Source organism: Pieris brassicae, chromosome 1 (genome assembly GCF_905147105.1).
Source record: "Pieris brassicae chromosome 1, ilPieBrab1.1, whole genome shotgun sequence".
Lineage (NCBI taxonomy): Eukaryota > Metazoa > Arthropoda > Insecta > Lepidoptera > Pieridae > Pieris > Pieris brassicae.
The window spans coordinates 3,289,753-3,304,725 of NC_059665.1; the positions used below are offsets into that span (position 1 = coordinate 3,289,753).

Here is a 14,973-nt window from a genome sequence, read left to right on the forward strand (position 1 = left end):
TACCTCTACTTATAACATCTAAAAAGTACTAGACTATGAAAGAAGTCCACAATCGTCAAAGCACCCGGAATTAACACTAAATACACCGTAGGCTTCTAAAGCCCTGTTTAACAACGTTTCGAAAATAATATCACACTTAGCATCAAAATAACACTTGCATTCATTTTCGTATCGATTGTGAGCACTTGCAATTGTTCAATCCAGTTCGTAAATGTGCAGCGCCATGTCACGTTCACTTTGACAATCCCCGCCCAAAGGAAAAATAAAAACAAAAGAAACAAATAAAAAATATTATATTTATTTAAAAAAGGTGAATATGGATGAACGAAAAATACATGTGCATGAGGATAAGCAGAGCGGATACAATTACCTACACCTGTTATCATGAGCATAAACAATATGCAAACTACCAGAGTGCATAGACACAAGCCTTATTCTAAATTCAAATTTTAAATTTTTCTAAATTAACATGATGTATGACTTCAGTCGATGAGTATAAATGCTTAAAAATATTCAAACTTACATGAGTAGCACGTATTCTATAGAATAAGGAATGGACGTACTATATGTGTTGTACCTTATATTATCGTCAGATTGCAATTAAAAGTTTAAAAGGTTAACTTTGCGTCGTTCTAGTGTACACCAGATGTATACAGAATTCAACCAAGTCTAAACCTATTCAACATCGAGAGCTAACGTTTGAATCCTGTCTATACCTGCTCCACTGTTCCATTGCAGTGCGAAGAAGCGTGGGAAAGGTATAAAGTGCACTGCATCTGGATGGTGAATCGAAAATAAAAGGCCAAAACGTCAATTATAATAATAGTTCTTAATAATAGATGATTTCACACAGTCAACGGTGCTATCGAAGTTCCAAGTTGAATGTGTGACAGCCAGCTATTATAAGCAAAATAACATTTGTACGGATAAAGGGATTTTCGAGTCGGAAATCGGGTAGGATTGTCGGAGTGTAGTGCGACGGTCCTACCGGCCGGTACAGTCTAGTTACAGTACATATCCCAACGTAACGAGACTCCCCCCAAACGACTCGTTCCTATCTCGTTCTATTAGTACCGGGGCGAGCGGGACAAAAATATATCAATTCAGATATATCTCCATCTCGCTCGTTACGTTACAATGGAAAGGAGACAACATGGTGGCGTCGATGTATTTTAATGTAAGAAACAATACTTGCTCGTTTTTAAGCAGTAAGTATTGCCGTCTCGCTCAGAAGAGTTTTGGGCAGTACGAGTCGTTCGTTTGGAGTGTAACGTTCATCCCCGTGGCCTCAGCGCAGAGGCTGGGGCGAAAGGGAGTGAAGGTTCAGGGTTGTACCGCGTCTAGATGTAGGAGTAGGGCCCGTCAGTGAGGGCGCTGCACAGCAATAGTCAGGAGGCGTCGTCTTTGGCCCCGGCTGAAGCAGCCAGGTGCGATGAGTGGTACTCGACGCCGGGGTCGAATTGCATTAGGACGAACACCTGGAAGATATTTTTATTTGTTCAGCCATCTTTGTTATACTTCTACAAAATGTGGCGCAATAGTTCAGTTTTACATTAATATTTTACTAAATATGTTATTATGTATTAATTATTTAATTTAAATGTTTCATATTAATCAACACAAAGAGAATTACACCACACACTCTATGTTCAAGTCTATATTTTTGATAGATCACCATGAAATCTAATCTTGGAAATGGATTTTTTTACCTTGAATCGGAATAAACTCTATTAAAAACATATTCTACCAACAAGAAGTTTCAAGTAATGCTAAAGTCAGATACTATATAGATACGATATATCAACTTTGGGCCTTTTGGTCTCACCTGATCAGTAGGCAGCAAGCAGAAATCATCAGGCGGGTTAGTGATGACGTATCGCTTGCTGGAAGCGTCACATGACGATGAGGTGTCTCTGAACCGGTAGAGGCCGATACACAGCATCCCATACTTTTGTAACGCTGCGACAAAAAGGTCTCCATACTTGCCAGCCTCACCGAATTCAGCTAACGGTCCGTTGTATAGCGAAATTTGGCCTACGCGACAACGGTCCCTGGTGGAATAGTAAAAAGCATTTATTATCACATACCCATAAGCTGTCAGCTGAGTTTCATTATCGGACGCCAAGACAAAATACAAAATACCATCCGTATCACCTCGACGTCCGTCGTTCCACACCTGAGCGTTTTCTAAGGCAGTTTTTGCCACGCACCACCACTATGTGGAACAAGCTGACCACTGAAGTATTTCCGAACCAATTCGACTTAGGGTCCTTCAAGAAAAGAGCGTACCAATTCTTGAAAGGCCGGCAACGCACTTGCGAGCCTTCTGGCAATGTGAGTATCCATGGGCGGCGGTATCGCTTCACATCAGGTGAGCCTCTTGCCCGTTGCCTGCTATTACATAAAAGAAGTTTAATATACACCATTATTTTGATTAATAGAACTTGTGTGGGTCACCTTCACCTATACAGCAAAGTATTTTTAATATTCAACATTTAGTCACACATTTGATATTTAAATATTAATTCTTGGAAGTCTATATTTTGCCTGTAGCAGGCAAATAAATGATTATGTTAATATTTTGAATACTTATTAATGTTATAGTTTATATGTCACTGGCCTTAGTATATAATATATATGTTAATGATTTAAATATTTTCGACGTCCTGGTGGATAGAAAAACTGTGTACAGTTTGTGTTCCCACAACATCAACTTCCTTTATATGAAGAACATTTATACAATAAATAAAAAAATATTACTTTCTTAAACCTATTACTAAAATTAACATAAAAATTCTAAATTATTAACGGCCTCTACGCAAGATTATTACAATATAAAAATCTGAAAATGAATAAGTAGGTAACAGGAGTACCGGTTTGATAAACTCTCCGATGTGGAGTACCCGCCCCTAAGGCCGGCTCCTTCCGCGAGAATAAGTTCCAGTTCGGGCGTAGCCCCACCAGTTATAAGCGATCTGATTAATGTCAGTGCGTTCTGGTTGAAATACGTCTGCAAATAACCACTTCCATTACTATTTATTAATTTGCGAGAGACAATGCATCCTAAGTATACAGTATTTATGAAGACTCCAAATAAAGTACGTCTTATATAAAAATGGTCTGAAATTTCTTCAACAAAATAAATCAGTGGTGCTACAACCTTTATAGGTCTGGGCCTCATTTCTGTATTAGTTTCAAGATCATTTGTTAATATAATAGGCAAGTAAGTGAACAGCATTCTGTGCCTGACGCACGGAAACTTAATATAACTTAACGTACTTCGATTGAAATTCACTTCAGAAGAAAATGTTTTCAAACTTTTAGTTCGCAAATACATCAGTTAAGATATTGTGTAAAATAATATTCGCCGTTATAACTGTTAAAGTAAAATACGTTGTACCACCAAAACCAAAATACCACTTTTGTATATAATATGACCTTATATATATAGGTCATATTATATACAATATAGATAACGGTCGTTATATACTCTTACTGAAACTCTAGCAGATATCTCTTGTGAGAAACAATTATTGTTTCCGTTGTTATAAATAATTTCTTTATAACATCTTATTTTTCCTCCTGATTCCCTCAAATCTATAACTCTTATACTGCACAGTTAAATACGCAGTTTTTCCATATCTAACAAGATTTTATAACCGAAGTTTTACAATTTAAATTCATACATTTAACAAGTGTTTGACAATGTACTTACAGTTGACATGAGCGAGTCTAGCACACTGACGGCAAAGGCTGTTCCGCAGGCGAAAGGCTGCGTGAGGTAGAGTTCTGTGTCTGGATCATCATCGTCGTCTTGATCCAGAAATTGCACGTTGCTATCGTTAACCAGCTCTGTAGGTAAAGTTACACAAAAACGTTCATCAAATTATTAATAATTACATTACAACAAAGACAGTTACTGTCGTCTCTGTTCCCCGTTGTTGTTTTCCTGACTGGAGATTATTTTTTTAGAAGGACCTGCTGTAGCTGAAAGCTAGTAATTGGCGGGAGGTGACACAGGACCTTGTCAGTTCGGAGGCCACGGCATTTTTTGGGTCGCAGAGCCAGCGGAGTGAGTCTTTTATCGTATTTTATAATTTTTCCTAAGAGTGTTTTTTTTATTCATTGGGATTAATAGCACGTAAGCCTTAGGTTAATTTATGGCCAAAAAGTTCACACTTACCGGTAATCATAGGCACATTAGCGCCATAGACGGATCCCCTTCGCTGCAGCAGCACTGGCGCGGGTGAAGCACCAGGCGGCGCTGGCGCAGCATTAGATCCGTTCACCCCAGCACTGAGCACGCCTATCGTGTCATCGAAGGTCATTGCCTGGACACCGAGTTTGAAAATATATAAAATAAACTTTAACTAAAATTTAAATGTGATAGTTTTTTCGCATACCAAATATTATTAATCTTTCGGAGTAGTTAGGTGCTTATTCCACTGAACATTTACAAAAACATAGTCTAACTTTCCAAGCTAAGCCTGTACATTTTGGCTTTCTTAGTTGTATAAGTTACGCCCCCAGGGTATAGCCAAACGTAGGCATTCTCTTCAACATCTATATTACATTTATTAGGCATTCGTTTCATTGCAATAAGTATTTAATTATTTCGTATTATATATTTCAATTTATTCGTATGTACACGAGTGGTAAATATAGAGTAAAAATTAAATCCTATATTATTTAAACCACCCCGATGACTCAGATCTAATCTAATATAATATAACGTGTTCGTAACAAAATTTAATATGAATTTAATAATGTACATAAATTATATTCGGTTGTGTGAGGCCTTTTAGCCAATCATAACACTATGAATGAAATTAAGAACAATTTAATTCATGCTATTATTAATTACACTTAGAAGTAAGTAAATCTTCAGATTCACAAAATTATTTGATCGAAACCCTGTCTTTAATATTTTAAATCATATACCTTTTTGTAGATTCTGTAAATTGCCTTAAAGTATAGCAAGATGCAAAAATAAATCAACCAGAAACCTTGATGTTCAACGAAGCCAGAATAGCTTCCTTGTCAGCCAGCGTTGGGTCATCGTTGGATGGCACCTTCGCTGACAGGATGCAGCACATGTCACACAGGTTCACGTTCACTGCACGCAAGTCGGCCCGGCTTAGCGGTGAACCCTGGACAAACATTAACATTGCATATAGCATTTGAAAGTCAAAGTCAAAAATCATTTATTCATGTAGGTACACTTATGAACGTACAAAAAAATGAAATATACATTTAATGCTTCTAATATTATTCAAGGGCGTAGAACGGAAGAGCAGAACTAGCAATATTGTCCGACATTCTTTTTGTTTGACGACGTATTACACAATGTTTGTAAGGAGCTGCAACCATTACACATTGTTCCACATGACATGAGCAGGAGGCATGGTGAAATAGGAGTACGCACTTACAATTGTCGTAGGCTGAAATATCAAGAATGGCTGAAGATGGCTAGGTATGGTGACAAAGACAATCTGTTAATCAATTTAACGACTCGAAAATGGTGTGTATTTAATATTAACACCGACATTAATCAAATTTATAAATTTTCACCTAATTCTGTGCAATTCTGGGAAATTCTCAATTTATAGAAGATATGAGGGTAGTACATATAAATGACAAAATTAGTAACTATTAAGGTACATTTAGGACGTTCCCACGTAATCTTAGACATGATGACACTTCACTACTCATTTTACACCAAAGAAATTGTTAACAAATATAAGAACCTAGTATATTCTCACTAGATGAAACTTCTTTAAAATTAACCACTTTAGTAGCACTTACGTTCAAAACAGATATTTTTGGCAGATTCTGCAACATCTTCCACTCCCGTCGTATATAATCGACGCTACCCACGATGACCACGTGTTTTAGTTCATGGTAATGAAAGTTCGAGGCACGCAGCGGCATCACAAGGTTTCTCAGACCGATGAGCGGCGAATCCGGGTCGGCGAACAAACATACCACCACGTGACCATTCAGTACTGTCATGGCGGCTTGGTTTCTATCCTAGAAGGTGAAACATGTGTAATGTATAATTCATTTCCAAAATCTTCATTTTTAAATAGGTTGTAAATGATAAGCAAAATATTGACGAAATATATTTTGATGTGGAACCAAAATAGAGAAAAACTTGTATGAAGATTATGAGCCTATGTCAATAATAAACTTTAGCAGGATTTTGTGTAATAAGAACGACATTGTGACTTTCCTATAGATTAGATGATAGTGTTAGAGCTTGTGATTATATGAGGACAAATACTTACTAATATACAATCTTCTAGATTTCGGGCAGGACTCCAATGGAACATTCCAGTCGAGTCATATTTCATTTCAGTCTTTTCGAAATCGAAGTCTTTTGACTGGTCGTCTGCCATACCAGCGGGCAGACTAACTCCATTACTATTCTGATTGCCACCGCTATTCCGACTTGTTGGCCTGTGACATGAGATGATGTTTCAAGACCGTTTCATTCGCAATTCTGCTCTAGAACGTGCATTGTGTTTCAATGTTTTGTACATTTATCTTTAAGATCTAACTTTATTCTCATGTGGTATCATCCAATCCTTATTAAGGGTGAATAATCGAAAATTAAAAAAAAGTGAAAGAAATAGATCGTTTTGTCCACTAATGTTCCAAAAGTTTATGTATAGAGAGAATAACGCTTTCGGAAAATTAGTGGAGAGAAATATGCGAAAATAACATAACTCGCATCTTGTAATTGTGCACGAGCATACAAGAAAAAAATCACTCAAATAGCCGTGTATTGCTCAACTTAACTGTGCTAACATTCTACTTGTGTAACTACGTTGTATTCAATGCGCAAATAATCAATTAAAATATCCATGCGTGCCGTGCTGCTATTGAGTGCATACGAACTGAACATTTCCTCATCAAAATACATAACCATAACATGAAATATGAAAGCGCTAACAGACTACCAACTACTTCAAACTCTCTTAAACTACGGAGTAAAATAATTGGAAAATAATTTCTGGAATTACATGAGTTTTTTCACTTCGTAGGCAAGGTGATAGGCCTGGTAATTGGTATCTTGCTCTGGCTGATTCCTGTAAACAGGGTCAAATATTCTCCAATGTTTTGAGGAGCCTCGATAAACGTGCGAAGAGTAGACCTAAACGCTAAACAGTCATGAAGTATTTCGACTCAGTGCCGTGCATAGTGCATCGTGCCAATTAATTCACGTATTAAACAACAAATACATTGAAATTCAATTAATGAAGCGCCATAAATAAACGAAGGATAGTTATTGGGTTTACACATTTAGAGCTCAGATAATCGAAATCAATTTAATCGGGAATAAACTATAAAAAGCATAGGTTGACATCAAGTAACCTAAATTGCGAGGATTAAAATTATAGGGGTTTCGATAATTGGATCTTACTAGTTAGTTCCAATGTTAATCGTACGATTAGTTCAGAATGTTTATTAAAGTAAAAATAATTTACTATACTCTGTTGTGGTGAGACAGTGCGTTCCTAAATTTTAATTTGATAATTTTGTACCAATCTATGTCATTAATATTCTTAATATATTACATTTAACAATTATACTTAGCACTACGATGTATGTGAAATATGAGACCAAAGTGCGAACTGTGATCTGGTATAAAAACTGACCAAACCAGTGCTGCCCGAGTCTCATTTGTACGTACATTTTTGTATTAAAGATTTGTATAATACAGCTCACATTTCTATAACTTCACGTGCCGATTGAAAAGTAGATCGATAGTGTTAGTTCGTATCGCAAATTAGGAGATACGAGGAAAATATATGTCTGGTATTAGTTACTAGTATATAAGACATATGAATACGACCATTAATGAGTCCTTGTACTAGAACCAATGTCCCCGCTTTGTTAACCATCATTTTTGAAATAACATGCAAAACCTATAAAGTATGATATCATTGCCGATCCTACCTTATTCAATGCTATAATGCTTTGACATATTTATCTATCCTGTGGTATGGGTTAGTCACTGTATATGTGTTTAGTTCCTAGTATTAAACAACAAAATAGTCAGTTTTAATCAGTTTTAATATGTCTCCTTTAAACTTTACTAAGGAAGGTTTGACTTACGTATCAGGCGGAGCTCTTGTTACGTTGGGCTTAACCTTATTCACTTGTCTCGTGGTAGTGGAGTTCATGAGCTGGTTGGCCATTGGGGACAGCAGCGCAGTTGGGGCCACGCTACGGTGATTGCGATTTATCACTAAAAAAAAAACATCTTCACATACAAACTTTTATTAGAAATTTCAATTAAAAATAAGTTCAAGCTGTAGTTGAAAACAGTATTGAACGCTTCTGCTGAACACTATGTGGTGTTGTTTACAAATATGGAAAAACGCTATGTATACTAAATCTATTCTATGTAACTATTGATAGAAATTAACTGAGCATATAAAAAAATTACTTACAACTAATATCTTCTCCTCGATCTCGGGCAACTTCACCTGAATAATAACAGATAATTAATTGCTGCTATAGGTCTTAATAATTGAATTAAAATTCAATCATTTAAAAGCTACGACAGAAGCTAAACAGTGCATACAATAATCAAAGATGCAATGAGTTGCAAGGCTCGACGGGGTAGCAAACCAGAATGATTAACATCCGCTGTAGAGTTTACCAAGAAGCACAGGTCAATGGAAACGTTTAGATTAATTGCAACTTTAAACTGGAAAAGTGTGATGCGAAAACAAGAAAACGGCTTTGTGAGATAGCTTGGCACTTCACGATCTAGTTCTATTAAACCCACTCGTGGCTAACTTGGACCGGGAACATGCTCGATTAAAGCAAACCTTTTCCGTGGCTCGTCCGCCAATCGTGCTGTCTATGATGCATGGACAAGCTATGTGCACTTTACCTATATAAGCTGGCTGTGGGCCAATGATATAAAATAAAGAAAACACTCAGCCCTTGGAGTCTGAGATGTACCTCGAACATGGACCTTCTTGGGCAACTCTGGCGGCGTGAAGGTGGGGGGAGGGTGGTGGTCATCTGCAAAACATTAGCACATGTTCGCATTCCTTACAACACTCACTTCGTATACACATACGTCACGGGCATGAAGCTCGCACGCCGTGACCGTCGGATAAGTTTAGAATGTATGGGAAATCGAGATTTCAACTTGGTCGTGTGACGTCTAATTTTTAAAGGTTCTACTACCAAGGTAAAACCAATTAAACAACATTTATTAAAACTACAATTATATTATATTTTATTATAACATTTAGAACATGCACCATGCATGATAACGTATAAGTACTGAACAAGCGAGTGCATTAGACCTAGGCTATTATAAGTCTAAACTAATGTTAATTAGCTATTAGTTCTATCATCTATTTATCCATTTAATCTATTATGGTGGTATTGCTAGTGAAGGGGTAATGATAATGAAAGTAGACTATATGATTGAACGAATTAGGTTTCGACTATACTGAGATTGTAATGATAATAAAATTGTACTTTACGTATTAGCAAATACCATTACGACGTTTGATGTTTCAACCAGTTAAATTTTCTCGGGATACTATCAAGGCGGGACCAACTAATTTAACATTACGATACCCTACACAATAATAGAAAACATTATTCGTAAAAGCACAGAACATTAAAAAAAACTAAGACGGTACAACATCAACATCAGAGACTATCGATGCAAAATTCTTAAGATGATACCTAGAAAAATCGAATTGACATTTTATTGCCATAAACAAATAAAATAACAGAATATCTCCCGATAGGTATATCGGCTAATAGATAGACATCCATCTAACTGTAATGCACATAGATAACGATACAAGACAAAACGACAGACGATATTGATACAGGACAGGGCGACCATTCGCCCACACAACGACATTTACATAAACGTGAACATTACGTACTTGCCCGGCCCACCATCTGGACGGCTCGGACGCCCTTCCTGAATGTAGCCACTGAACCGAGAAATAACATTTTAAAATCACAGTTAATCTTGTTTAGAAGGGTGGAGCTTACATAGAAAGCTTGTTTTGGTAAGCGGAATATACAAGACTATCCTATGTTCCGCTTTCTATTAAAGTTATAGCCATATCAGTAAGCGAAACCAATGCTTGTGCCCCCATGTATTTGTTATGTTGACTTAAGTCCTACCAAGCGCCTGATTTTATTGGTGTAGCTAAACTAATTGCGTGTTTGCCGCTTTGTGGGTTAGCGTACTTTAGCTTGTATTCATACGATGTTAGTTTGCAAAAAATATTAAGGGACGGCATTGGCAATCTATTCTTTCCGTACCGTCAGGAACACTTCGATATGTATTAAGATTTTGTTTCACCATCCCGGTCTGCATCATCATCATTCCGACATCTGTAAAAATCCAATCACTAACGGCCTGTTCGATTCGACGTATGTTTTCGAACTTGGCAGATTCAAGATGGTAATCAATATGGCGATGGCGATTTGAATCTACCAGATTCAAGAGTGATGAAATGTGTTTTGACTTCAGTTAGTGACTCGTCATTCGCACGGCAAAGGTACAGCTTTACAAAGTCTTTGTCTTTGGAAGCTCACACTTCGTAATCCGTTTAGGTTTAATCGTTCTGAGACATGCTTTCGTGGCATCGGAATCAAACTAAGTGTTTAGGGTGATAGTGCACTTTGCATTGCGGTTTAATTCTACAATTTCAATGTCATGCATTTTCGGACCGGTTTAAAAGTGCATCATATCGATTTATACGCTAGCTTGGAATGCTTTACGGTGCTGGTGGAAAGTGTAATCGGATATAAATATGTATGATGCACTAATTGCTGATAGATAGAGCATATAGCAAAGTTCCGTGAGGCACAGATGCGTTGCATGTTCTCATACCGCGAGCGGACATACACAATGATCGCTAAATAAGTGAATGCACGGATCAGAATGCCTTGAAGCCGATCCGTTTAACGGACGCAACAACACTAAAGCAACGCAAAATTATATACACGAAAATAATTAGAAAACGTTAATCTGTATGTTAGGTGGGGTGTGCAAGTTACCTATGTCGGCTCCGACCTTCCGCTGGTGCGCGGTCACTAGAATTTTAGCCGAATATTATTTTCTCGCACATAGAAGTTACAAGAGCGTGTTAATTGTGTTACAGCCAGAAGACAGTAACATTAAGTGATTGTGACTCGACTGTTGCTATTCCAGAAAGTATGTCACAGTTCATTAAATCTATAAATATCAAATTAAATGGTATTTTTTTAAAATAATAATAGACGTAAAATGATCTTACAGTTTTTGCATTTGCACTTTTTGATGAGTGTTTCGTCCTTAATGTCTTCGTGGCACGCTTTGCAGTAAAACCACGCCCTGGAATTGAAATAATTTATACAATTTTATGTTCCCTTATCACGTTAACAACAGTTGATCGAACTTTCTACGTTTTTTGGACTTCGTACCGCAAAGGTTAAAATGTCTTAATATTTAAATGTTCATAAAGAACTTTTTCTTCCCCACATAAACTAGATTGAATCTAAATCTGCTATAAAGTAGATTTCCGGATTAAGCAATAAAGAATTATTAAATATTCATACGGCGGTGCCTTTATGAACCTACCTTTTAACCTCATCAGCGGATTGTGCAATGAAAAACCCTTGTGTATTCGCATGTATTTTCGCATTTCTTGGATTTATTGATATCTTACTGTCCGCTCCTTCTTCACCTTTGATCTCTATCGCCAGGAGCAACAACTTTAGCTTGGTAAAGCATAGTCTGAAATATATGATATACAGCTTACAGTCGCCTGCGTGACTTTTTGTTTTAATTGACGTTAACAGTATTGAAATCGATCAAACTCTGCGTAATACAGAAGCTATATGGAACATAAAACTTCCAGTATTGATTTGTAACCTCGAAGATAAAAATAATTATTTATAACAATCAGCCACAATCATATGGTAAAATAAATTTCCCAACTGAAACAACGCAAGCAAAAACACGTTTACTAAATGATACTTATGTATAAATATACATTTGGCTACAGGAAAAGAGGAAATGGCCGATCACAACCGTGGAAAATAAAAGTAAAATATCTTTTAAATTAATGAATGAAAAAGGACGTTATCATTTTTATTTGTTCCCTTTGGAGCACTTGCAGATTTCTTGTCATAAGGCAAAGACTATCACGTTAATGAGTTTAATAGACATTCGTTTCTGTTCCTATACCCGCTCAGCACGTTAGTAATGAATTTTCATACAATATCTTAACCCGATTTGGGCAACAATGATAACCACCTTCTATCCCCATCAGAGAAATAGTAACGAATAGTTCCGAGCAGGGTAATTAGCTGCTTCAATCTTTTCCCAACACTATATATTTGCGACAGGTTTGGGAAGACTAAGGTAAGAAGTTTTTATTTTCAAATATTGATATAATTTGTTAGTAGTTTAAGACATTTTGTGAGTTAGGTCTGTATATTATAATTACTCTTTGGCTTATTTAAAATTTTATAATTTAAAATTGTAAATAAATTGCCATCCTAAAATGTGTGTATACAATGTCTTACTCGCTTGCTTGGGCAAATGTCATTCCGGTGAAGGATGTTGACAGGCTCTCTGTGTACATCTCACATCCAGTTCCTTGCAGGTAATCGTTCTGCCATGCCTGCGTGTCTGGCGACTGGAATCAAGTGATACTATTGAAGCACGTGCTGTTAGTATGCCTAAAGGGACTAATATTCACGTGGATGTATCAAAGAATAGAGTTGTCAAACTTGTAAATTAACGTTTTGTTCAAAGGCCAAAGTTCACTAATCATACGGCATAATTCTGTATGTTATTCTATAACAGGACGTTAGTTAATTGGGGTTTAGTATATTTTCTTGTAAAACTTCGTGGAACTAAAGACCACTTCGTCGTTTCGAATTACGGCCAATTAACAAATTATTCTTTCAGAGCCAAAATCCGCTTTTTTTCTAGAACTATTTCAGTAAATGTCAATTTATAGTTTCAACTATTTTTTTTAAAAGATTTTACGCTCTCGTTTAAAAGCGTATTTTTAAAAATTTGCTAAAATGTATGTCACGTGAATAAAAGTTTTATAAACTAGATTAGTTCGTGTCAATGCTCTAGGGTGAAAGTGCCTCCTTTTTGTAAGCCAAGACTGTTAACGTCGGGGGGATTCCACATATGCAACCTTGCACTGTTATTTGGTGTCTATCACTTACTCGGCAGCTCGTTTGAAGAGAAAACCCACAAAGGCTGTACTCAATATCTCCTTGTACATCTCCATACCAGTTCCCCTTAGATAGTCATTTTTCCATCTTACCATTTGCTTTGACTGTGAAAGTTTGGCATACATTCTACATTACTAACTCCAAGAAAAGTAACGAGCCCTTTTATATATCTTAAAACTTGAAACCAGTATTTAGCGATAAGTTAAAGCATACTAGAGACGGTATTTGAATAAATACAAGGCAGGGTTTTCGGCCCTAGGCATTTTATCGTCAGTTATAAATAGACCAACTGTATCCAAATCGATTTTTTCTGCACTTGATCGCGAAGGAATATATAGAGGCACAGAGATATAGTTTACGATGAATAATCTAAATACTATTATAAATATACTTACTGTTTTAAAACTTCGCATAGCGAATAGATTTGCCATCATAGTCGAAAAGCCCGGCGCGAGACAGCTCTGCGCGATGAAACCCAGTTTCAGCTCCGCCAGGCAAATGACATCGTCTCCTTGCTTCCAGTCCCACGACGGAATGTTTAAAAGGTAGGCCTAATAGATATTCAAAGAATGTTTATATTACACGGCTAAATAGCGTAAACATTAACGAGTCAAGTCTTGTTTAATTCATTACTCAGACTTTAATGAAGATTCATAGTTTCTCGATGGCTTGTATATTTATTTATGTCTTTTGATTAATCAAATATAATTATTATCGATTCGGATGTGTTACATTGTTTTTAGGTTTATTTAAATAAAATGAAAAACGTACACGGTTACTGATACGGACTTAATTAAGACTTGAATATATGACATTCATAAAAAAATAAATGGGTCTAATTGCCAGTGCAATTGAACGAAATGCCAGAAGATTCAGTTTCACTTTGGTTAAAAGTGTTATATATAGAAAAAAATATAAATCTTTATCATACCAAGTATATCGCATCGACACACATTTAAGACGCTAAGAAGCTAAATCATATGTTCAAAACATACCATAATGATGCCAGATATTATGTATACGTAAACATGTGTGTAAATAAGCTTAAAGAAATAACCTTATTGTGGTACTGCATCAGTTGAATGATGACCCTAATATCATCGGAGTAATTCTTGATGGAGATGACCCTCATGATGTTGGCCGCATCTTCAGCATCAGGATCCTGGCAGTATTTGTTAGCTAGCACCAAGCACGCGTCAGCTTCATGCACCTATATTTTTATTAAATTTAGAATTTTAGAATGACAAAAAGAAGAAACCATATACATATGACAACATTTAAATGCTTAAATTTTTAATTACATAAGAAAAAAGGTGCACAACTCTTTACACAGATAAACAAACACGTTAGATCATGCAAAGAAGTGAAATTACATTTTGCCCTTTTAATAGCATATGAAGAACATGCATTTCTACGTTCAAGCCATGCAGACTTACCGTAAACACTCGACAATATCGACAATCGACATCTGAACTTTACTACAAGCAAAGCTAATTTAAATAGGAAACCCTTTCATCGGCAACCATTAATGTCAATAGGTATCAGCACTGTTAGAAAACCGGTACAGTTCAAGTCAATATCGATTGTTTAGTGTATTAGTATATGGTCAGCATCGCATACAACACCCAGTTAGGTACAAATAGACACTTAGGGGTATTTGGCGCGGCTCGGATAGAAAGCTCCACGGGAATCGTGCGGGGCAACCACACTCAACAGTCAACAACAGCGATA

General features: G+C 36.5%; 1 protein-coding gene across 23 annotated transcripts in view; it reads right to left on the reverse strand.

The window, feature by feature from the left end:
• Positions 1-276: 276 nt before the first annotated feature.
• Positions 277-14,973, reverse strand: part of LOC123720004 (calcium-activated potassium channel slowpoke) — a 39,327-nt gene continuing 24,630 nt past the window's right edge. For 5 of the 23 annotated variants that reach the window (XM_045676444.1, XM_045676416.1, XM_045676407.1 and 2 more), the window contains exons 10-29: positions 14,300-14,452; positions 13,638-13,793; positions 12,574-12,686; positions 11,624-11,779; positions 11,301-11,377; positions 11,062-11,097; positions 10,321-10,392; positions 9,933-9,983; positions 8,980-9,042; positions 8,460-8,495; positions 8,122-8,254; positions 7,026-7,091; positions 6,288-6,459; positions 5,806-6,030; positions 5,007-5,150; positions 4,184-4,331; positions 3,716-3,852; positions 2,874-3,010; positions 1,826-2,051; positions 277-1,478 (exon numbers count right to left, since the gene is read on the reverse strand). In XM_045676444.1, the coding sequence (XP_045532400.1) occupies positions 1,389-1,478; positions 1,826-2,051; positions 2,874-3,010; positions 3,716-3,852; positions 4,184-4,331; positions 5,007-5,150; positions 5,806-6,030; positions 6,288-6,459; positions 7,026-7,091; positions 8,122-8,254; positions 8,460-8,495; positions 8,980-9,042; positions 9,933-9,983; positions 10,321-10,392; positions 11,062-11,097; positions 11,301-11,377; positions 11,624-11,779; positions 12,574-12,686; positions 13,638-13,793; positions 14,300-14,452 (2,391 nt within the window). In that variant the 3' untranslated portion in view covers positions 277-1,388. Of the gene's footprint in view, positions 1,479-1,825; positions 2,052-2,873; positions 3,011-3,715; positions 3,853-4,183; positions 4,332-5,006; positions 5,151-5,805; positions 6,031-6,287; positions 6,460-7,025; positions 7,092-8,121; positions 8,255-8,459; positions 8,496-8,979; positions 9,043-9,932; positions 9,984-10,320; positions 10,393-11,061; positions 11,098-11,300; positions 11,378-11,623; positions 11,780-12,573; positions 12,687-13,233; positions 13,347-13,637; positions 13,794-14,299; positions 14,453-14,973 lie in introns of all 23 variants that reach the window. The other 18 variants (XM_045676526.1, XM_045676518.1, XM_045676509.1 and 15 more) reach the window with 15 other exon arrangements.